General features: G+C 35.8%; 1 protein-coding gene across 1 annotated transcript; it reads left to right on the top strand.

The window, feature by feature from the left end:
- Positions 1 to 15,984: 15,984 nt before the first annotated feature.
- Positions 15,985 to 24,430, top strand: LOC110800545 (65-kDa microtubule-associated protein 5). Its single transcript, XM_022005859.2, has 11 exons — positions 15,985 to 16,295; positions 17,708 to 17,911; positions 17,998 to 18,243; positions 18,329 to 18,544; positions 19,127 to 19,282; positions 19,419 to 19,578; positions 19,979 to 20,130; positions 20,533 to 20,620; positions 22,959 to 23,032; positions 23,130 to 23,204; positions 23,791 to 24,430. The coding sequence occupies exons 1-11, from the start codon at positions 16,230 to 16,232 to the stop codon at positions 24,043 to 24,045; spliced, it is 1,692 nt and encodes a 563-aa protein (XP_021861551.1). The 5' UTR covers positions 15,985 to 16,229; the 3' UTR covers positions 24,046 to 24,430.
- The last annotated feature ends 1,175 nt before the right edge of the window (positions 24,431 to 25,605 follow it).

The raw sequence follows: 25,605 nt of genomic DNA, 5'->3' as shown, positions 1-25,605 counted from the left end.
TAATATAACAAGTACTTAGTTGTCATCAATATTTATAAGAGTGAGAAAACTACCGTGGAATCGTGTGTTTTGATTTTCCCTCTAGGAAAAATTTCTATCGTGTCGGTGCCTCCCTGCTTTATCAGTGTCGGATGCTTATAGAAGTTTGTGGACTGAAGATTAAAGTAATTACAGATGATCAAAACTATTTATATGTATTTTTTCTACTGTGACCAATCTGAAATTTCAAGGAAGGCATTAGGAAAAATATTTTACTGAGCAAGTCCCAAACCTTATTTTTAATGTTGACACGACCTTTCATAACATCAACATGACTGCATATTACAGATTTTTACACATTGCTATACTAGAGTTATAATGATTTTTTGAAAAAAAAGTCCTTAAACTATACCTGATTATTCGGTACATGATGCGACAACGACACAATTCAATGAGGATCACTGGTATCAACTTTACCAAGTAGACAATGACTAGCCACTGAAGAAATAACATGGACAATCAAATTATAAAGATAGAAGGGAGCATATTAAGTGATTATCTCCCAATCATTTCCTCTCTTGCGAGATACATGATTGATACATAGAAAAAGGAATAAATTAACGATTACAAACAAAAAGAAAACTCATTTTATTACTATGCCCAAAACCATAAAGGATAAGTATATACCTGAATGCATAAGCAGGGGAGATGCAGGGTGTCGCGAAGGAGGAGAAGAGGGAGCAGGGAGGTACGGTGGGGCGTGGTGGTGGTGCTGGGTGGCCGGGTGGTGTTGGAAGTAGGTGGTAGTGGTGGTAGTCGGTGGTGGTCACGGTGGTTGTGGTGGTGGTGGTTCGAATCAGAGAAGAGGAAAACAAGAGGAGTGATTTTTTAATTTTGTTTTTGTTGGATTTCAATTTAGAATTTGCTGATTTTGTAAATAGGTAGAGTGAAGAAGAAGAAGGAGAATGCCTTGAGGTACAAGGAGTGAATATGGACTGAATTGAGGGAAAGAGAGGAAAGAAAGAAATTGCTTTCTTCTTACTTTGTACGTGGAGAGCAAGGAGAAAAAGAAAAATGGAATTTTTCTCTTTCAAGGGCATTTTCGTAATTTCACATGGTTGGACTAAAATTCAGAAATTCTGTGGCTATTTTTGGGAACTACTAAAAATAGAAATGCTTAAATAAAATAAATCTTTAGAAAAATGAAAAAAAAAATCATTTATAAATTTATCGTTTAAAATAAATCGTAAAAACGGTTAAAATAACGGAATTCGATTATTCGTAATTATTTAAAACGAAATCAAGCTAATAAATATTTTTTAAATCAAGTTTAATAATTTTTTTCTATGTAAATAGCACAAATTTGGCAAACATCAAAAGGGAGAACATTTCTCTGGTGAAGAATATCTCTAACCGGTATACATTTGTGACATATTTACCACAAAAAGATTGCAAACTTTGGACGACTATCAAGTTTTCAAATCCAATGAATTTCATTTTTGAGAGTTTTCTTGGATATCATGGGCAATCCAAGTTGATGATTTGACTGAGAAATTTCCTGAAGAAGTAGCACCCCATATTAGGGTGTCCTCCATATCATTTAAAGGAATTGGAAGACCTTGAACTTTTAGAGCCATATTTGTAGGTAAGATGGTTGATAGTTTAGGAAAATTCCATTCACCAAAAGGGAGAATGAAATTTGAGAGCAGTAGATTGCAATCAATGGTTTCTAATTTTCTATGGTACGATTACAATAATTCATGAGATCATCCTGAATGACCCAATTGTCAAGCCAGAAATTAATACACTTACCGTTGTCAATTTTCCAACAAATCCCTTTCCTTAGGATTTCTCTTTGATTTAGAATATTATGCCAAATTGGCGAGTCTTTTTTCTTGGGCTTATAAAGAAGAAAGAAGTGTTATGGAGATATTTCTTTTTGATAATAGACACCCAAAGGCTATTATCGTTTTGAAGGATTTTCAAACCTAGTTTAGCAAGAAAATCATGGTTTAGAGCCCTGGTTCTATGCAGGCCCAACCCCCATTGATTTTTAGGCTGACAAACATTATTCCAAGCAATAAGAGGTGGGGAAGAAGAATTTGCAGTTTGTTTCCAAAATTTATTTCTATGAACCGCATCAAGTTGAATACCGGTTTTTTTGCAGGAGGAGGAAGAAAGAACATACATATGCTGGTAAAGCCACGAGATTTGGATGAGGATAGTTCTTCTTGCTTTGGAGAGGTAATTTGCATGCCATGAGTTAATTCTAGTTTCATTCTTAAGCATTATATTATTGTAATCTGCTTTTGTGGATTTATATGAAGAGAAGTATGCACCCAGATATCTACCTACAGACATAGAAAGGTGCTATCTATACTATCTCTTCTATGATTTTGAATCTTTTTGGAAAAAACAATTATAAATTTATGAAAATTGACTAATTGCCCTAAGAGTGTGCAAAATTCGTTGATAATTGTTTTGAGTATGTTAAAGCAGAGGATGTAACTTTAACGAATACTAAGCTATCATCTGCAAAAAGTAGACATGGAACTTTTGGAGTGTGGGGGGCTAAGAGGATTCCTATAACCTTTCTCCGAGGTCTGTACTATTATTAGTTAACATGATTATAAATACTTCCATGCATAGAAAGAAGAGGTTGAAGGAAATAATGCCCTTGGTCCAAGTATGCATTCAATGTTAAGTCTAATAAATGCGGTTCAGTATTAATTAACAAGTTAATAATTCAGTGAGATCAAGTGAGCTGAATGCCTAGCTAGAGGCCGCTTCAGTTCAAGTGGAATTAATGATATTAATCCACAGCTTACTCTTGACTGAACCCGTAGGGTCACACAAATAGTACGTAAACGGATCAAGTATTTAATGGCATTAAATACTCCAACTATGGATATTCGGAATCGACGGATCTTGGTTTCAGTGGGAGCTGAGATCGTCACAGGCAAGAAATGAATACTCCGGAAACAATGATATTGCCGGAAACGGAAATATGGATCGTATCGGAAATATAAATATTATCCAAGTCGTAGATGTTGCCGGAAACGGAAACATGGTACGTATCGGAAAATATTATCGGAAATGGAAATATTGCCGGAATCGGAAATATTGCCGGAAACGGAAATATTGTCAGAATCGGAAATATTATCGGAATCGGAAAATAATTCCGGAAACGGAAATATTAAATATTTGTTCGAAACGGAAATTAATTCCGGAATCGGAAATATTAAATATTGTTCGTATCGGAAATGAATTCCGGAATCGAGAATTTAATCGGAAGCGTATCGTACGAATTAGCATCGGACGAGGCCTGCCAGACGAAGGCCCAGCACGAAGCCGGGCCATCGCCCAGCAAGCCAAGCGCAACAACCACACGCCAAGCATACGACCAGGCCCAGCGCTAAAGCCAGGCCCAGCCGTAGCTTGGGCGCGCGCGCGGGCAAGGCTGCGGCAGTGGGCCTTGCGCTGTGCGCTCGGCGTGGGCCGCAAGGCCTGCGTGCGGGCGTGCGGTGCTTGTGCGCCACTCGTGTGTGTTACTCGGAATCCTAAGGCTACCGGGATTCGTAATATGATTAAATCTAATCCTAATAGATAAACTTTGTTTAATTAGAATCCTAGTAGGGTTGTAATTAAATAGATTTGTATTCTAATAGGATTATAATTCCTTTCCGTAAACTCTATAAATAAGTGCCTAGGGTCACATATTTACAACGAGATTTCAAGTATTCAAAGTGAGTTTTTGAGAGAAAAAAATCAGTCACACAATTGCCTAAAAGTGCCGAAAATAATAGTACCTTAAGGGCGATTCTAGTTGGTCAATCTTAAGGCGGATCCGGACGTGCTGTGGACTATCTACGGAGGGACGACACTTGGAGTCCTAAAGACTTGTTCTTGTTCGGTTCGGGCGCAGCTAGGGAAGGCACGCAACAAAGAGTATGCATCTAAACTATGCTAAATGATTATGTGTAAATAATATGTATTCCTGGCGTAATGGTTTTTCCGCATGATTTATGAATTGTCATATGTATCATAACCTAACAGTGGTATCACGAGCCTCTTATTATTTTCATAATCTAAATTGCATGAACATGGTTAAATATTACAAATTTGCAAGAATTAAAAGGGGTGATTAATTTTCGTAATTGTTAATTAATTGCAAATTGCGTTTATTTAATTATACGTACGCAGTTTTTCGGCAGTTTCTTCGTTACTCATCCAAATCGAGTGATTTTTGTGTCAATTCCGCATGTAAAAGGCATTCTAAAATTTTGACAAAAGTAATATTTTTCTGCCGAACCCAGAATTCTCAAATTCGAAGCCTAACTATGACTTTTCGGAGGTTTTAGTTTTTCGAATGCAAAATTTCGTAAATTTAAGATGTTAAATTAAATATTTGCGATTCTTGTTGATAAATCTTGAATTTTTGATTGACCTACTGTATATGTTTAACAAGTTTGAATGCCTAGCCTTGTTAATTATGCAATCTAATTTGTAATTATGATTAATTTGTTGAAAATTAGAATAATTTAGAATTAATTTGATTTTCATAATTAATTATAATTTAATTAGATACCTATGATTAAAAACCACAATAAAAATTGTAAATTTATGATAAATTTTAAATTTTTATGACCTAGACTTAAATCCATGTTAATCGGAAATCAATTGAATAATAAATTTTCGATTTTTCGCCCTAAAATTATGAAATTAATATTATTTACTAATTTGTCATTAATTTTAAATATAAATTTTTAAAATTTTATGCGATTCGTTCATATAACTTGCACGCACAAAGCAATGGACGATACGTGTTACCCTTAAGGGGTGTTGTATAGTGCGGGCATGTGACGACGAGCAAGGGAGCTCGTCGCCCATGCGGCACGAATGCAATGAGCAAGGCCATGGTGCACGAACACAAAGCAGCAGCCCTGCCTTGTGTCGTGGGCTATGAGCAATGGACGAATGGGCATGGGCGAAGGCAAGGCACGGCAGTCGCGTGTGGGCAGCAAGCGAGCTGCGCCACAACGCGCACTGCCTCGCACAAGCGCGCGCAGCCTCGCGCAAGCGCGCGCAGCCTCGCGCGCAGCGAGCGCAAGCTCGCGTGCCACGAGTGCTGCGCCCAACGTCGCTGCTTCGCGCAAAGCGTGCGGAGCCTCGCGCGCAGCGAGCGCAAGCTCGCGTGCCACGAGTGCTCCGCCCAGCGTCGATGCCTCGCATAGCGAACGATGGCTCGCAGCATCGAGCGCTGGCAAGCGCGCGCAGCGAGCGCTGGCGAGCGCGCACAGCGAGCGTTGGCTCGCATGCAGCGAGCGCTGGCGAGCGCGCACAGCGAGCGCTGGCGAGCGAGCGCAGCGAGCGATGGCTCGCGTGCATCGAGCGCTGGCGCGCGCGCAGTGAGCACCAGCTCGCATGAGGCCTTGCGAAGGAAAGCAGCAGCAGCGATGCGACGCAGCGCATGGGCTGCGCGCACATGGCCAGCGATGGTTGTGTGCGTGTGGCCCATGGGCGTAAGTTGCGTAGGGTTGTTGCGTTACGATTAGATCGTTTTGAAATTTTAATTTGAAATTTTCAGTTTACGTAAATTTAATTAATTTTAAAATTAATAATTTTAATTATTTTCTTGGATTTTAATTTTGAATATTGTAATTATAATAAATTTTATTTATTCTAATTATTTTACTAAAATTAAAATCATGAATTAATTTAAATACGACTGTAATTAAATTAAACTTTTTGGATTCAATTATAAATTTATATGAGCTTTAAATTTTAATTAAATTTGTATGTTTCCGGTTAGACTAGAAATACATTTTTATGTTTAAAATTAGTAAAGCATATGAATTTATTGGTTTAAGTGGGAGCCGTTTTAGTCATAGACTCTTGATTAGGTCTACAAATCCTTAAGGTTAAAACAACTTGATTAGAATTAATAAGGACTGAATAATTGGTAGATTATTGGTGCCCTTGATTAATTGCTGCAAATATTTACGTGATGCATAATGTGTTTTACTAACCAGCTATGTGGGCCATTCATGATAATGAATGGGTGAATGGTATATATTGTATATGTACTGTTTTGCAGGTTATGAAGTGACTAGTATGGCCCAAATAGGATAGAAAATATGGTCTGCGTACCATTAATTTGAATGTAATTGGTCTAAAGTACCAAAGTTGTTTTTTCAATTCAAATATGGTCTGCGTACCATCAAATAGTTGTAATTAGTTTTAATTATAGCTTATCCTATTTGAAGAAAATGGTGCCTCCCACGGAGATTTTCAAGACGGACTTTGAAGTTAAAGCTTCAAGATGAAGTCGGGCCATACTAGATCACATTTATCTTATGCATGTTTTAAGTTATTTATTGCTTTAAATATGTCTTAAAATGCATGAGATTACGGCTTGATTATGTTGCATGATTAAGGATTTTAGTTCACTTAAAATCTAACCAACATAGTAAGAGCCTTAATTCCAAACTTAAAAATTGAGTTATAAGGTGCCATGCCAAAATATACACTTGCTTGGATATCCTTTACATCAATCTAGTAATAGTTTTCGCTCAGCGAGGTGTTACTTATTGGTCCTAAAGGGGCAAGGTACACAAATAATTGTGAGTACATGTTAGTTTTGGTGAAACTCAACGATATAAGTAAGGAGTCCTTTTATGTCGTGGCAAAATCGATAGGTTTACCTAATAAGTTCTTAGACGTACCTATCAACCAAGAATAGTTTCTAGACTATTAGCAAAAGGCTTTTGCTTACCTAAGATGTTTTAGGACTAAGTCGACAAACTGTGCTTAGTTCTTCAATGATTTTAGGATCTTGGAATCATTTTATTCACACCTGCCGGAACACATAATTCGAATAAAATGCTAATGACTTGTTTAAATTGCATGATTGCTTTCATTTTCAAGTTATTATTCATGATAAATGTTTAGACTTTGCATGCTTCAATGTATGTTTTAATTATTGTTTATAATTAAATATCTTGCACTGCAATAAATCCTTTTAGAAAGGTAACAGTAAATTTCCTCGATTGGTAGTGAATCCAAGAACGATTCACGGAAATGAGAGAAAGTGAGCAATTTAAAATGTACGTTTCTTATAGCGACTTTTATGGCTGTTTTCGAACATCAAAGTCGAATGGCAAACCAATTGGTGCTTGTGAATTCAAAATACACTGTAGTTTTGAGATCATAAATCATTGAGTTTAATACGCTCAGCTTTACCAATGGTTAACAACCTAATATCTTTGTCCATTTAATTCTCGAATGAGTCTAGTCCCTAGACATTCGAATAGGTTGATGCTTAGAGAACTTTAGAAGCTTCTGGTAAGATCATCTAGTTGAAACAGAATATTCAACATAAATAAAATGGTAAGAACTCTGTTGGAATGACATCGGACATGTCTAACAAAGTATAAAAGTCAACACTAAAGAATTCAATTCTTAAGACTATAAGAAAGGGTACAAGAAATAGGAAAACAAAGGAACAAATGAAAGGAATTTACAATTCCGTTTCTACCTAAAAGTTAATGTTTAAAGAAAAGTGACCTAGCAATCAAACTTCCTTGGTATCATATACCGCTTGAGGTTCTTACTTCGGTAATAACTCAAACAATGGAAGCTAGGCTACACTAATGACCTACAAGTGGGAAATGAAGCATGGCAATGCTACATTAGTTGTAGGGTCATCTAGTTTGTTTTAAGTCCTTTCAAGGCTGGAACTAAATGGCTATTTTGTTCCATAATCAGCATACCTAAATTTCTGCTTCAAACACAGAAAGACTCACATTCAGAAGAACAAAAACAATGCTTGTTTGTTTGTTTATTTGAATGAAATGGTCATTTACGGGATGAGTCAATATGCTTGATTAAAACAAACAACTCTTTAAAGAACTTTACTAGGTTCAAATCAACCCCTTGATTTGAGTTCCACTAATCTTTGGCATTTTTGCTTAGACCATATCAATAAGTTAACATTCAAAAGCTCTATTTTGATGGACTTTTGAAAGTTTATTGATTTCTAAATCAATTTAAGACAATTAGTCTTACTTGTTGAAAGTAACAAAGAATATGAACTATTGTTAGAACGCCTAGACGATAGAGTTCAAAGCTAAAGAAAGGTTTTATGACTTTATTATTTCACATGGATTTGATGGAATATAGGTTTATTTACTCAAATGTCATATAAGTTGAATCTGTTTGGCTAGTTCAAAGATTCAGAAGTATAAAATCCACTTGGCAAGAAATCATAAAGATCTAGGTTAGATCATGTTGATGATTACTTGAGACCAAATATGATCATCAATGGTTGTGTGTTGTAATTTCACAATCTAGCTCCATAAGATATGGCATATCTACGTTGGAATAATCGAAGTCAATTAGTACTTGATTCGATCAATGATGGATCATAAAGACTTTTCCTATAATTTCTAAAACAAAATGCTCAACTACCACCAAACTAAACCAAATTCGTCAAAGCTATTGAAAATTAATTTCAAAATATCTTTTCATAATATATCTAAAGAGTTCCTAAACTCAGTGGGAGCTTAGTGTTTGTTATTCAACAAACTAAGGCCCCAAGTATAGATATATGTTTCATTGTGATTTATTCAAATGAGACACAAGGGTATTGTTTCTACCACGAATTTTTGAGAACATAATGTTTGTTTGCTCGAAATGATGTCCTTTTGGAGATTCGTTTCCAAAATTACAAGTGGGAGAAAATAGACCTCGAAAGTCTTCGAGGCGAACAACAAACATAAACGGACATTCCGGAGGCTTTTCGAAGTTCTTTAGAAAATCCGAACACGTATTCTTTAAGGACTTTAGAAGTGGCTTTAAAGAATAGACATCTCTTAGAAGACTTTACAAGTGCTTCAAGGAGAACAGAATATTCAAAGGACTTTCAAGTGGCTATTGATATTCTATTTGTTTGATGTTCTATACCCAAAGTAGGCATAGAGTTCAAGTCACTGGAACTATGATATTCTTCTATTGGATAGTGAAGAAACATGGAGTTCATGTCACTAAAGCTATGCGATTCTTCTATTAGATAGTGAAGAAACCTACAACTTGCAGTCAAACTATTATCATATAGATTAATGAGTTTATAACCTGTGAGAAAGCTATGATGAAACCCAGATTCCTAAAATGGTTAGAGGCCATATATAGACTCAAATGTTTTAAATGGTTAGAGGCAATAAAACATACTCAATGTTTTGATGACAAAATTGAAAATTTTGTTGATTTGCAAAATAGTTTCACACCTATTGGTTGCAAGTTTGTTTTAAGGATAAAAACCATCAAACATGAAATTGTGTTCACACACAAAGCTAGATTAGTTGCTAAAGGTTACAAGCAAATTCACGGCATGGATTGTGTTGAAACCTCATGCATAATCGTAATGCTCAAGTCTATAATTAAAGCAATGATTGCATATTGGTACATATGGCAATTGGATGACAAAACATCTTCCTCAGTCAAATGTTGGAAGAAACTATGTACATGGTATGTCATAGGATTTGTGGATCCAAATAAATGCTTGAAAAGGAAAGCTAGCTTATAAAATCTAAGTACAGATTTAAGCAAGCAATTGGGAATTGGAATTGTATTTTAGTGAAGCTAATAAGTATTTTAGTTTCATAAAATGTACAGGATTCTTATAGACATATAAGAAGTTTAGTGGGAGTACGTAAAACTTAATTGGTCCTATGTGTATCACACACATATCTCTCTATTGTGAAATAACATTCAAATGCTAATGACTTAGATTTGAAATTATTCATCAATAATGGACCATGGCGAAACTTAGTACATATTGGGTATTAAGATCTATTTACAAAGATCTTATAATATTGTTTTAGATTAAGTAATGGCATTTACTAAATCAAACACGAAAGTCTCTATTGGAGATATTCGACCCATGTGAATAAATCTAAGTAAAGGAAGTTTGAACTATGTATAAGCATTTACTAAGTTAAACATCAAAGAGTCTAAATGAGATTCTTAACCTATATTATATGTCAAAGAATTTAGCTGAATTTAGTATCTACTGAAACTAGATAAGCTAAAGTTACATGAATAGAATTCAATTGGGAAATATTCTGCAAAAGAATTTATCATGTATGATATAATATGAGGATCGCCAAAAACGTATCGTATGACTTTAGGCATGACGAACATATACCAATCTCTATTGATCTAAGTGAAGATCAACTAGATTGAGATCAAGAATACTTATGGTACTTGAAATGGTACATAGGAATAGTTCTTGATTCAAGGAAATAAAGATATGCTAAATATTGATGCTACACGCATAAACACTGGCAAAGGATCAAGCAAGACCCTTTGGAGTTAACCATTGATAAGGACGAGCTATAGAGCATCGTGTTTTGAAATGGCAACATGGATTGGAGACCATGAGTTGTTGCGTGGGAAATTAAATATTAATTTCTATGTTCTAAGATACAACTGGAAAGTCTTCCACATATCTGTGAACTGCTTGGATAAGTAAATCCAAACAAAGCATCACTAGCAACCTAAACAGTTGAAGTAAAAGTACTTATTGCCTAAGAAGCAATAAAACAGGGTTGTTTGTTTATGTTAAAGAGTTCTTCACTGAACTTGGGTGGATCATATGTCTTCTGACTTGATGGTTCTTCATTGCAAGATGCGTAGAACTACTCTTGTAGCTAGAAGGAATAGATCACAAAACAAACACACTCAAAAGATCTTATCATCATATCTCGAAGAACATTCGATGAAAAGATATTAAGATTGGCAAAGCATGATAACTAAACCTATGCAACAAGTGAGAAGCAACACTCACGTTGTAGCACTGGAAATCAAGCATAGCTTTGAATTCCATGAACTGTTTTAAAGATGGGTTTGAGGCCCATGGTTGTAAAACAATGGGGTTGAACATTTATCACATATGAAATGTATTTTCATATTCCATTTAATCTTGGTTTAGTATTAAATGATGAGTCCCTTCAATTTGACGATATATTCAAGATAGACTGTCAGGACCAGTCCTGTGACTAAGAAATGTCTATCAAGTGAACTTGAATGTCAAAGGTTGAAAATGGTCCCTAGTCGGAGTTTTCTATAAAATTGGACGCATAGAAAACGTTAGACGATTAGAATGCAAGATGACTAGTAGTTCTGTTTCTTGAAGTATGTGGACATGGCAATGTCATAATCATTTGCATAGATACTTACTTTGGGAAGACTAGTATCGGACAAGACCTATGAAACTTTACTGTAAGAGATGAAAATCTGTCATAAGTAAATTTCATTAAAATTATTAGACACTAAATCCTCAATACCTGAGTGATTTGAGATTACTTGTTTGAGAACTGGTTGCTTTGACGTTGACCAACCGTCGCACCGTAAAAGGAGGCTATAAAGGCAACGCTCAGGTAATCACCTATCAAACGAAGTCTAATCTCAAGATCGCAAGATTGGGATTGTCCTCCCATAAATCGGGATGAGATGCTTAAAAGTTGTACAAGGCCACTCGGAGAGCTAGAAACTGTGAAATGCATGGCCGTGCTCGGATGAATCATAGGCTATTATTATCTGTTTATTTGATCAGTTGAACTCTGAAACCGAGGAACACCTCTGGACATAATAAGGATGACAACTCTTACCTTATGTTCAAGAGCAAGCATCGAGCGACAAAGGAATTAGGAAATGCACACTTGTCCCTAAGGACAAGTGGGAGACTGAAGGAAATAATGCCCTTGGTCCAAGTATGCATTCAATGTTAAGTCTAATAAATGCGGTTCAGTATTAATTAACAAGTTAATAATTCAGTGAGATCAAGTGAGCTGAATGCCTAGCTAGAGGCCGCTTCAGTTCAAGTGGAATTAATGATATTAATCCACAGCTTACTCTTGACTGAACCCGTAGGGTCACACAAATAGTACGTAAACGGATCAAGTATTTAATGGCATTAAATACTCCAACTATGGATATTCGGAATCGACGGATCTTGGTTTCAGTGGGAGCTGAGATCGTCACAGGCAAGAAATGAATACTCCGGAAACGATGATATTGCCGGACACGGAAATATGGATCGTATCGGAAATATAAATATTATCCAAGTCGTAGATGTTGCCGGAAACGGAAACATGGTACGTATCGGAAAATATTATCGGAAATGGAAATATTGCCGGAATCGGAAATATTGCCGGAAACGGAAATATTGTCAGAATCGGAAATATTATCGGAATCGGAAAATAATTCCGGAAACGGAAATATTAAATATTTGTTCGAAACGGAAATTAATTCCGGAATCGGAAATATTAAATATTGTTCGTATCGGAAATGAATACCGGAATCGAGAATTTAATCGGAAGCGTATCGTACGAATTAACATCGGACGAGGCCTGCCAGACGAAGGCCCAGCACGAAGCCGGGCCATCGCCCAGCAAGCCAAGCGCAACAACCACACGCCAAGCATACGACCAGGCCCAGCGCTAAAGCCAGGCCCAGCCGTAGCTTGGGCGCGCGCGCGGGCAAGGCTGCGGCAGTGGGCCTTGCGCCGTGCGCTCGGCGTGGGCCGCAAGGCCTGCGTGCGGGCGTGCGGTGCTTGTGCGCCACTCGTGTGTGTTACTCGGAATCCTAAGGCTACCGGGATTCGTAATATGATTAAATCTAATCCTAATAGATAAACTTTGTTTAATTAGAATCCTAGTAGGGTTGTAATTAAATAGATTTGTATTCTAATAGGATTATAATTCCTTTCCGTAAACTCTATAAATAAGTGCCTAGGGTCACATATTTACAACGAGTTTTCAAGTATTCAAAGTGAGTTTTTGAGAGAAAAAAATCAGTCACACAATTGCCTAAAAGTGCCGAAAATAATAGTACCTTAAGGGCGATTCTAGTTGGTCAATCTTAAGGCGGATCCGGACGTGCTGTGGACTATCTACGGAGGGACGACACTTGGAGTCCTAAAGACTTGTTCTTGTTCGGTTCGGGCGCAGCTAGGGAAGGCACGTAACAAAGAGTATGCATCTAAACTATGCTAAATGATTATGTGTAAATAATATGTATTCCTGGCGTAATGGTTTTTCCGCATGATTTATGAATTGTCATATGTATCATAACCTAACAGAGGTAGGGAGATAAAGATCTCTTTGACGAATACCTCTAGAACGGGTAAAATGTTATGTAGTTTATCCGTTTATTTTGAGCGAGTAGGAGACTGTAGTGACACATGTCTTTACCCACTAGATCCATTGGTTGGAAAAACCAAAGGCGCTAAGGGTTGACCATAGAAAATCCCATTCTATCCTATCATAAGCTTTTTCCATGTCTAATTTAAGGACACATCAACCAATTATAGATTTGGATTTTTGGAAGGTGTTTAGAATTTCATGTACCATTAGTAGATTATCGTGGATGGAGTGTTCGGGATTTAAAGTATTTTAAAAGGGAATAATATTTTCTTAGAGAATAGGGCGTAATGTATTAACCAAGAGTTTGGATATGGCCTCATAAGGGTGTTGCAAATACTAATTGGTCTAAAATGGTTTGGGTTTTCCTGATTATCATTTTTTGGAATTAAATCAATGATAGTGTTGTTAAGAGCATGTGAAAGTTTTCGAAGATAGAAGAAACTTTTAACTGTTGTGGTAACTTCTTGACCAAATATAGGCTAATAGGTTTAGAAAATTTTGGGTCCGAACCCATCAAAACCTGGGGATTTTAGTGGGTTTATATCAAAGAAGGCGTCCTTAATTCTTCGTCAGTGAAGGGAAGGAGTAAATTTTCTTGATCTTGCTGAGACCCAAAGGCAGGGAAGAAATACAAATCAATATTCCTCCTTGGGGGTGGCGAAGAAGTGAAGCGACTTTTGAAGGCGTCAAGCAATGAATCAGACATTGTAGTTGGGTTAGTGTCCCATTGACCTAAGTCATTTTGAAGCCTATAGATTGTGTTTCTCGCACATTGATTTTTGACCTTTTGGTGGAAAAAAAATGTGTGTTTCTATCTCCTTGGATGAACCATTCTTTTTTGTAGAATTTCTTCCAATTATTTTGACCAAATAGAAGTATTTTTTTCTCTTTGTTTCACTATACGGAGTAAATGATCATGGAGAATTGGTTTATAAGGTTAATTAAGAAGTTTGGATTGAAGTTCGTGATTTTTTTCTATGTTGTTCTATAATTTAAGAAAGTTGTTGCCCATATTTGTTTTGAGCCCATTCACAAAGTTTTATTCTAATAATGAAAAGGTTTTCTCTAATTATAAAGAAGCGAGAGCCATGTTTTCTAGTATTCCAAAGTTTCTTAACGATTGCATGAGAATCGTTATCAAGGGTCCATATATTCTGGAATCTATAAAGACGATTTTGATGATTCGAGGGAGTTTTTGTGTCAAAGAAAAGTGGGGTGTGGTCTGAAATTATGTGATAAAGCTTTCAGGAAATAAGCTTGACTGCTTGAGAACTTGTGGTAAATGATTGCTCTATCTAAACGTTATAAGAGATAATCAACTATGTTGGATTTCCATGAGTATGCTTTTTGTAGACTAGGGACATCATATGCATTGTGGTTACGTTGGAGAGGAAGGTAGGGAGTCGATGACATTGATGTGAGGAAATTGGATTTCCACCAAATTTGTCCTCGGGGGAGAGGAGTTCATTAAAGTCCCCTATTAGAAGTGAAGGGAGTGACATATTGTCATAGAAAACTTTTAGTGCATCCAAAATACATCTTTATCTATTTCTTTTGCTGGGCAATAAGTGTCAATGACCAAGAAAGTGTTGCTAGTTGGTTTGAGAAAGACCGTTAGATGCACACATCTCCCAGTGAGCGTGTTGCTAGTGACTTTTATATTATCTTCATTCCAAATGATCCATATTCCCCCGCAATGATTAGAAGGATCTATTATAAGATGCTTTTGGAAATTGAGTGCTTTTGCAATTGTTTTAGTATTTGTATTATTTGTCATAGTTTCCAGTTGAAACAAATATTTTGTTTGAATTGAAGCTTTAAATATACAAGTTCTGTTATAGCTTGGTCACGTTTACCACTTTGAATATTCCACGAGCAGGCTTTCATATGAAAACTTTGATAAAAAGAGATATGCATGCAAATCTAATGATCTGATATGTTTTGTAAGGGATTAACATGGTGGAGTCTGTGACAAGAATAGACAAATAAAGCGAGAAAAATTTATAAATTCGATTCCGATAAGGATTGACATCCTTAGGCAATTCATACGGGGAAATTAATTTCCAGTTCGAATAAGGACAAATATAATTAAATAATTCAAGAGCGGAGTTTAAAATCCAATTTCGAAACAAATTGTGAAACTTGTGTTGTAAAAAAGACTGATTTAGTTCATGATAATAAATCAACCAGATAAGAAAAAAATCAAATGAAAATCTCAATTGGAAAAAAACAATGCGGATTTACTTTTAAAAATTCAGCATTGTTTCCATACATACTATTCTGTAGTAAAAAGTTGACAAAATATGAGAACGCGAGTAGTGTAAAAGACAAATCATTGTAATTATGAGACACATTAATTTTCAAATTGTGTTTTTGTATCAATTGATCAAACTAAGTCAGTAAGTCCTCATCTAAATCTTAAAATTTAATTTCGTCTAATCAAATAGTACGTGTTCGAATTCAAATTAGATTACTCAAACAAATAAGGGCCGTTGGTAAGCACAAACCGACACGACACGTGTGACAGGTCATGTATGAGATTATGAGCCTCATTTTTGGAAGAGCTAATATCGGAATGACATGTATTTTTCTTGGTATGTTTAAGGAAAGAAGGTCTACACGGTCCCGAGAGGTCTCTGCCTAAATACGGAGTATGAATCAATTTTGTGCCGCTGCTTTACCTACTAGGGCTTGTATTCCTTTTTCTTTTCACTTTTTCTTTGTAGAAGGACCGAAAGTAAAATGGTGGTAGCACAAAAAAGTGATGCTACAAAATAATTTAATTTTTTTTAAAAAGCGTTCACATTCATTACGAATTCGCGCCAAACACCAAAACTTTCTTAATTCTCTTACACCCAGAAGGAAATCAAACAGATTCTAAAAATCGAACAAATTATCCCATTTTTTTATTACAAACCAACAATAATCTCGCCAAATCAAATTTCTTTTGTAACGTTTCCCCCCTTTTTTCTCTCTCTTCTGTATCTGCAAAATTTCTAGGGTTTCGTGAAAAATTATTCAATTTCTTCACTCCGATCAGTCGAAATGAGAGCGGCTTCTTCTCCGTCTCTCTCTCAAACTACTTGTGGTTCTCTTCTCCAAGAGTTACAGGTTTTTTTTCTTCTTTTTTTGTTTGCTTAATTTTTAGTGATATTTGGTAAGTTCTTGAGTTGCTTGATTTTGATTGTTTTGCGTTTCTTTTGCTGATGGACGGTTGTATTCAGTATGAACTTGTGAAGTTTGTGTAATTCTTGGTTTCTAATGCTGGATTTTATGGTTAATGCCATTTTTGTAAGTCGTAGAGTGAACTAAATTAGGCGAAACTAGTGATTTTGATACCGATATTAGGGTAATTTCAGTTGTTTTTGCTTGAATTGGTGAAAAATTGAAAATGCCGTTCATATTTTTTGTACGAAATATGCAAATTCTTGGTCTTTTTGTCATTCTGATTGGTGGTGGACGGTGGAGGTTCCTGTCATAAATAAAGAGTGGTGGTGGACTGTGGTTGCTGTCGCAAATTTTGTTTGGGTGTGATGACCAAAATACACTGTCACAAGAACGTTTTGTGACCCTTTTATGGAAAAACATTTGTTGAACACTAAATATTAATATGAAGTTATGAAATGAAGGTCATGCTAGTTAGATGTGAGCCTGGATTAACTGGTAAAGTTATCATTTTCAGTTACAAAACCCCAACCCACTCATTAATTTTAACCAAATTGGTACTTCTATAGCAAATTTACCTCTTTAGGGAACACACTCATTAATTTTAACCTCAGCCCACTTTATGCGGTTTTGTGCCATTGCCCTGTGTTGTGTCAACTTCTTCCTCTTGTCTACGATGGAGTATAAGATCTTTCTTTTCTAAGGGTAAGTTTTTCCAATCGCAAACTCCGTACTTTGCCACATCAGTTTTCCACTAACTTCTATTACTATTCACACCTACACAAGACTCTTCATACTTTTATACTTTATCCCCAAACTCATTCCACACTGACTTAAACTCTTCCAAAAATAATAATTCTAGATGACGTGGCATTGGTTAATAAGATAATCACATGTCACTTTTTTCCATTCTCATGCCAGTATGCCACCCATGTGCTCTACCAAGATCAAATAAGAGGCTTGGAATGAGTTTGTATTTTCAAGACTAACTTCAAGACTCATGATACATTATTGCACAAGACCCACTAATGTCTTGCATCAAGACTCCTTCCAAGACTTGGGATAAACATACCTTAAGTATTTTCTTTGAGTTTTAAACAATTATTGTAGGTTGCCATAGATATATAGGTTTTCATTTCATTTCGTTTGTTATGTCTAATCTTTTTTGGTTACCAAATTCCCCCATCTCAATGAACCTTTCTCCCCGAAGGTCTATTAATACCATTGGTTTTGGTTTGGTAAAGAGTAGTGCAGTCCGGTAATTTTAGAAGTATCTACTCACATGCTTGGGGGAATTCATTTGAATTTGATTCGAGGATGATTATTTTCCCTTTTTTTTGTAACGTCACGTCACTTAGAAAATATGGGATGAGATTGGGGAGAATGACGGTGAAAGAGACAAGATGCTTTTAGAACTTGAGCAAGAATGCCTTGATATTTACCGAAGAAAGGTGGAGAATACGAGGAAGTACAAAGCTGATCTTTTTCAAGCACTTGCTGAAGATGAAGCTGAAATTGCTAAACTTATGGCAACGCTTGGAGAGAGGACGTCTTTTATGCGGGTTTGCTTCTCTATTAATGGTATTACCGTCGATATAACTACGTTAACTTTTAAAATAAAATAAAATCTCTCTATTTTCTTATAAAGGCAAAGGGTACTCTCAGAGAGCAGCTGTCTTCTGTAAAACCTACCTTGGATGACCTGAGATTAAAGAAACAGCAAAGAGTTAAAGAATTTTCTGAAACTGAATCCCAGATAATTCGTATCTGTGCCGAGATAGCGGGGAATGATCAGTTTATAAATAATGCTGAACCTCAAGTGGATGAACAGGACTTAACAGTAAAAAAGCTGGCTGAACGTAAATCACATCTTGAAGAGCTTCAAAATGAAAAGGTTTCCCATTAATTACCTTCCAAAAGTTATCTGCGGTGCTTTGTATAATTGTGCATAAACGCATTGATAAGTCTCTCGATTGCAGGTTCTGAGGTTGCAGAAAGTTAATAATCATATAAGTACTATTCACGAGCTATCAGTCGTCATGTCTATTGATTTTAGATCAACAGTAGCTGAGGTCCACCCTTCTTTGGTTGATCATGGCCATGGCCAGTTGAAGAGTATTAGTAATGATACTCTCGCTAAGCTAACAGGTGTTGTGAATTCATTAAAGCAAGAAAAGAAGCGTCGGTTGCAGAAGGTATTTAGTTCAAACTTTGCCCTGTACTGTTTGTGATTAAACGTTAAATGTTTCAAGGTCATTCTTCTGGTCAGACAATAAAAAACATGTGATGCTGAAAGTCCTCTGTTAATTATCACTTAAGGATTCATTTAATCATTCCAATTGGACCATATGTGCCTTTTCTTCTATGTAATCAGTTGTTAACTTCAACTATTGAGCCGAAGATTCTTTTGAATTCAAATTGTTCCTCAGTAATAAAATTGTGAGTTGTGACTGTTTAGCTCGTTCAATGTGTTTGCGGTTGGATGGACGCTACATTATGTGTCAGTGTAAATGACTGTCACAATTTGTTTATTGTTCAGAAGTATTTCCTTTGTTATACTGACTGAATTTCTCACTTGTTCTAGTTTATACTCTTGTATGTTTATCTCACAAAAATAAATGAAATACTTTCTTTCATTATTTATAACCAATTCCTTTATGAAACATAAACTGGCTGATGCTACCAACTACCCCCTGTTACTTCCCTCAAAAAAAAAACTACCCCCTGTTACGAAGTGCTTGACAAATATGTAATGCAGCTTAAATTTGTTTGTACAGATTCAAGATTTTGGTAGTGCCCTTATGGAGTTGTGGAATCTCTTGGAAACCTCAACTGTTGAGCAGAAAAAGTTTGAGCATGTTACTTGCTTAATCTCTTCCTCTGTTGATGAGGTTTCAAGATCAGGTTCTCTTTCTCTGGATGTCCTTGAGAGGGTATTTTCTCTTTCTACCTCAGCGTGTGTACCCATATGTGTTTTTATTTCCTAAATTCATGGATCTTTTCCTATTTGTGGCATACTGGGAGTTATTGTATCTTTCCTGGGAGCCTGACAAAAAAAAGTTATGTCAGACTGAAATTGAAGTTGAGCAGTTGAACTTACTTAAAGCCGGCAAGATGAGGGAATTAGTGTTGAAGAGGCAGACTGAATTAGAAGAAATCTATAGAGGGGTTCATGTTGATGTAGACAGTGACGCTGCAAGAAAAATGCTGATCAACCTCATAGATTCTGGTTTGTTGATCTTTTACCTTACTGTTGAGTGTCATTTCTGTTTAGACAGAACTTTGTTACATTTCGAGCTATACTGCTCATCATTGTGTTTTCATAAATGATTTTGCTTCTACAGACTGACCATTGCATTTTTTCTTCCTATAGAACTGATTTAATTTGAACCAGATAAATGCTGGTGAATTTTACATTTTGTACTTGAATGTCAAAGGCTGCAGAGTGTTCTGTTTTTGTTTTGGTTTCAGTCATTGTTTATCTCATCTTCACTCTTTAACATCTTTCTGGAATTATGCGCTACTGCTTCCTTTATTTTTCTTCATTAACAAGTTTGAGAGGTTGTGGAGCAATCAGCAAACAGTTGTGCTATATTTCTAGTAACTGTTATCCCCATTTGGCTTCACAGGCAAAGTAGACTTGTCTGAGATGCTCTTTCGTATGGATGATCAAATAAAACAAGCTAAAGAAGAAGCACACAGCAGGAGGGATATACTAGATAGAGTTGAGAAGTGGAAATATGCATCAGAGGAAGAAATTTGGCTAGACGAATACGAAAAGGTAACAAAGTTGGGAACTCATAAATTTTACATAATCTGCTGAATTAAGCTTTAGCTGCTAACTAGCGTTCTGTATTTACTTAATCACAATGTTTTTGTTCTGCATTCTTAAAATGTCTCAGGTGTAAAAATAAATCAACACATAACTGTTCTTAAGTCCAACTTATTTTTTTTTTCTTTTGAAAATTATATTTGCGACTTCACAGTTTCAATGACAGAATGTTGCCTAGATTTTTAATACAGGGTATGATGTCTGTAAACTGAGCCCCTGATTAAGTTGTGATTTTCTGTACTCACAGACATACATGTGATACATCATCAAGAGACTGTACCTTGTCTCATGTTCCTATCTGGATTGCCTGCTCTGATTGTTTATTCTTTTTATACTCTGTCGTCTCTTCAGGATGATAACAGATACTGTGCTGGAAGAGGAGTGCATAAAAATTTGAAAAGGGCAGAAAAGGCAAGGACTCTAGTCAACAAAATAACATGTGAGCTTCTTCAGTTTAATTTTGTGAATGTTTCCCCTTTTATCCCATTTAAAGCTAAGCTTGGAGGTATACTTAATTACTTTTAAATATACTGCTGTCTTGGACCTCATGGTTCACAATTTTCAAGGGTTAGAAGTTGATATGTTGATCCATGTTATTTGAGGCACCACTTTTTGAAAATCTTAACTATTTAGATATTTTTTGGGTCTAAAATAGTGTCAAGTGCAGATACCTTGTCAGATAAAGTATCCAAAACTATTAATTGAAGAGTCTGAGTATCATATATGATGTCATCATGTTGTTCCCGATAATACCTTCCTGTGCTTGCATGCTGATATGAACAGTTGAAGGGGAAGGGTAGGGAAAAAATCCTTTATCTCTCCTCTTCCAAATAATTATTTGCCAGGTGGCCCAGGCGTCCGCGTACCCTTTAATCGGTATGCAAGTAAGAAACTATTGAAATTTTGATGTCAAACTAACAGGTTCTTTTATTGTTCTCTTTCTTTTAAACATATTAACTAAATGTTAGATAGGAAAACAATGGTGCGTTGGAATGATGTTGTGTTACTGAAAGGTTTCTGTTAAATGTGAAACTACCTAGAAGGGCTAGAACTCTAAACTTCTGATTTGTTTTACCATCTAATGTATAAATGTCTTTAAGTTGTCATAATTAGAGTATCAGCTTTGGAAGTAATTGTCTTTAGAATCTAGGGATAATGTATGCAGGTGCTAGTATTTCTGAATTAATTTGCATGTCATTTCAAAGATATCTTGTAGCCACGCAGAAGATGACTGAGCTTGTATATGTAGTAGTGAGTTCTGGGATTCATGTGATTGCACAAATTAACTTCTCTGTGTCTCTTCTCATATTAAAAATGTGTGGAATGAGTGAGCTATATCGCTGAAATAACTTATTTGCATTTGTTGTATACAGTTATTTACCTTTGAAGTGTATGTTTCCTTCTGTCAAGTATTAGTTGCAAACATCTCTAGTTGGGTGTTTTATGGTTTTGTTGTCTACTTTGCAAACTCTTTGTTGCCTTTACACGTTGTGCAATCTTCTGTGGAGTTCATCCCAAAATAAGGACCTCAATTTTGGTATAAATCACCAATCAGGACCTAAGGTTATTTTTACTCCCCGTTTGGCACCTCAAATAGGAATTCTGATCATTGTTAACCAAAGGTGGGTTACAAAGGACTACACTGCTATGATTATTTGCTGACATATGAAGCATGAAGAAGATAAATGATCAGAATTCCTCTCATCATGAACATTTAAACTCCACAAAAGGAAACTAATTCACTCAAATGTATTTCACCTGCATCTCAAAATAACCTTTCCCGCAATGACCTATCAGTATTAGTCGAATTCGCTGGACTTATCCATCGACTTCGGCGTACACACGGGTGATACATTATTTATCTCTCCTCTCCTGTTTTTCTGCCTCTTCATCACCAAAAATTTACTCCAACAAAATCTCAAATACAATTCCTCGTATTATATCAAACCAGTAATTTCACACTGAAATCAACAAAATTAGAAATTGGTCAACTATCACAAAATCCTAACCAGTAAGATCAATCCACATTGTTGATTTTTTCCCCAAAGCAATCATCAAAAGAAAAAACACCAAAAAAAGTAATATTTAAAATAAGAATAATTCTAGGAAAAATCATAGCTTTTTGTTGTTGTTGTGAATGAGCCATGCGGGAATCACAAATTACAAATTGGGGAGAGGGGAATTCGAATAGTAACCTATCATACACATGACCTTAGTATTTTCCACAAAACCAAGACCTCATTGGTAGGATTTTTTTTTTCAACAGTGACATTGTAGCTAGATCGACTACGACTAAATCTTCTCCGATCAATATGGGAAAAAATCATTCCGAAAGTAGAGAGAAAATGTGACTTGAGAAGATGATGATGAGTTGGTGTTTTTTTTTTTTTTTGTTTGTTTTTTTTTTTTTTTTGGAATTCGGCTGTACTGTTGGTGTTAAATTTTGGAAAACTTATTTGTAAGCAACCAGTTTTAGATTAAGGACCTCAGCTTTTGTATTTTTTTGCTCCGGTGGGTTAAGTTGCCGGATTCTTAACCTTAGTGTCTCAATTGTTGACTAAAAAAAAATTAAAGTCCGAATTGGTGAATTTTGTGAAACCTGAGTCCCCAATTACGGGGTTAACTCATCTTCTGTGTCCTCGAGTCTTCTTAGAAAACCGTAGTTGTTTAATCTCTTCCTGGCTTTATGCTATACTCAACACCTTTCTTATTTTAGTTACTGATAGTGCATTCAGAAGAGTTTTTGTTTTTCACGAGGCTAAAACTCTTGAATGCAGCTCTTGTTGAGAGTTCGATAACAAAAGTCAAAGCTTGGGAGATAGAGAAAGGAATGACATTCCTTTATGATAAGGTGATTGACCAGTGCCCTTTACTCTTGGTTTTTAAGCTTGTCTTCTAATGGTTCTAGTATCCTATGTTTAACATCTTTTCTTGTTTTCAATTTTTAGGAACCTTTGTTACATCAATTGGAAGAATACACTTTACAGCGTCAGCAGAGGGAAGAGGAGAAACGTAGAACTCGGGTATGTCTTTGATCTCTTGCACTGTTTTCTGATTCGCTAATATGAGACTGGGGTTACGGAATTTACGGGTACACAATTCGCTACCTAATTTGCTAATTTAGACCAAAATTTTACGTTTGTAACATCTTCATCGTGGTTCATGGGGTGATTAGAGAATTAGGTAACACCGATCTCTTGTATAATATAGTCACCTTTTACTACACTTCCTGTAGTTGTGTATTTATCCAAATCAGTGAAGAACAATGAAATGGTCTCACTCAGCAGAGATGGACTGTACAGATTGCATTGTAGTTTCACAATAATTATCATAGGATAGAGAGAGAAAAATGTACTAAGAGAAAGAATAGGACTTGAAATGTTGCAAGAGAAAAAATAGTAAGAGAAACTGAGGCTCTACTTCACATCGAATAGTATTTTTTCCCCATTTTAGCCTACAAGAAGATTGATTTGGGACGGACTGAAATTTGGTTTAGTGGAAGTATAATTTTGGATGGAGGGAGTACTCATGTTTTTCGTATTTTGAAGCATTTAAAACAGTCGAGAAAAAACTAGGATAACCATGAAAAATTATCTTTGAATTTCACAGGAGCAGAGAAAGTTGCAGGAACAGCTTGCTACAGAGAAAGAAGCGCTGTATGGTTCAAAGCCAAATGTGAAAAAGCCTTTGGGGCAGAGCACCAATAATAACACAATGGTTGGAACTCCCAATGCTCGTAGGATAGGAACTCCTTCAGGCCGTCTTGGGATTTCAGGTAGTAAAGATCGTAGAGATAGTGCTAGAGTTATACCAGTGAACTTTGTAGCTCTTGCCAAAGATGATCATGTGTCTCATGGTAGCTGAATCTGACACATTTTGTTTTCATGGCCTTTATATGGTGGAAGGAGGATCTTCATGGTGGAATAATGTTACAAAAATGATTTTAGCTTAGGAGGTTATTCATGTCTGAATCTCTGTCAAAATAGATAGTTCTCGAGGGGCCATATTTTCTAAACTTAGTTACTGTTATCTGTTAAATTGCCTGAATATCAGTTAACATAGCCTATAATCTAAGCTTAGTTACAGGTTTAATTTGGAGGACTGCGTATTTCTGAAATCAGATAGTTACTGGTTTCTCTCAAAATTCTCAACCTTGTCAGCAAGTACTAATTGTATGTCAGCTTGTAAGCAAATTTCAATCAGTGGATATTTTCTCCTCTAACACCAGATAAACTTAATTATCTTATTCTGTTTTGCTGTCGCCCTAGTTAAGTTATTGGTAGGAACTAGGAAATCTTTCTTTCGTGGCTTCCCTGTCTCAAGTTTTACATTTATCTTCAAGTTTAATGTGGTAGATCGTGTTCATTATGCTAAAATCCGATGTAGTTATTGTAACATCTTTCACTCGTTTTGTATATTTCATTTCTTAACTCAAAGAAGATATCAATCTTAAAGTATTCACTTTTGGAAAAATTGATTCTATAATTTAACTTTTGAGCGGTATTTTTTATTAGTCCAACATATCAATTACTATTATCTAATCATCCAACCTTTATTTCCCTCAAAAAATAAAAAACCAACCTTTATACCTCATTCGCTTTTATTGCCCCAATAGATAACACATCCAGCACAACACAATAGGTTGGGGTGTGTAAAAACCGGTCTTGGCCGATAAAATGGACCGTACCGAACATACCTTGGACTGGAAACAATCACTCCGGTCCTGTCCAAAAACCTTCAACACAGGCTTTAGACTGGATCAACTTTTCCTTCAAAAAATATATAATATGGAGTATCAACTAGTTAGTGGACCGGACGATCTCAAATAATAGAAAATAGATCAATTAGATTATTTTAAAATTAATTTTTAGTATAAATTAAATTTTGTTTGTTAGATGATACTATATCTTGCTTTGAGTATGCTTTAGTTAATTTTATCACGAGAGGTGTAATAACTCGTTAAATATAATAACTAACTAGTGATGTGAGACTATTAAGGAATGATTGAAATTATTTTTAAAAAAAAATTATATTGAGTTAATATAGTTCGACGTATAAAAGTAATGGATTGAGTATAAAGGTAATGTTAGATTATTGTAAATAAACGGCTCAAAGGTGGTAATGTAATTCTTAGTAATCTTTGTCTCTTTAATATGCCAAAATCTTGTAGGATAGAGAATTATTTTGGCGAACCACGTTACCGAAAATTCTTTCAAATAATCAGTCACCGGAGTCAACTAAATTACGATAAAGTGGTTATAGGTCCATGCTCCACGACGATCTACTAGAAAAATATACATAGTGAGGGCACGTACTGGATGCCCAAAGAGTGTATCATTTCCTTTTCTACACCTTTGACTAGTCATTATACCATTAGTTAGAAATTTAGAACACTTGACTTAGAAAATTCTGCACGAGGTTTGA

The sequence above is a fragment of the Spinacia oleracea genome, chromosome 1 (assembly GCF_020520425.1).
Source record: "Spinacia oleracea cultivar Varoflay chromosome 1, BTI_SOV_V1, whole genome shotgun sequence".
Taxonomy (NCBI): domain Eukaryota; kingdom Viridiplantae; phylum Streptophyta; class Magnoliopsida; order Caryophyllales; family Amaranthaceae; genus Spinacia; species Spinacia oleracea.
This window is presented reverse-complemented; position numbering and strand designations above follow the sequence as displayed.

Coding starts and splice junctions, on each gene's coding strand:
- LOC110800545 (XM_022005859.2), top strand. CDS start 16,230: ATGAGAGCGGCTTCTTCTCCGTCTCTCTCTCAAACTACTTGTGGTTCT. Junction 16,296..17,707: donor CTCTTCTCCAAGAGTTACAG/GTTTTTTTTCTT, acceptor CACGTCACTTAG/AAAATATGGGATGAGATTGG. Junction 23,205..23,790: donor AGGAGAAACGTAGAACTCGG/GTATGTCTTTGA, acceptor TGAATTTCACAG/GAGCAGAGAAAGTTGCAGGA.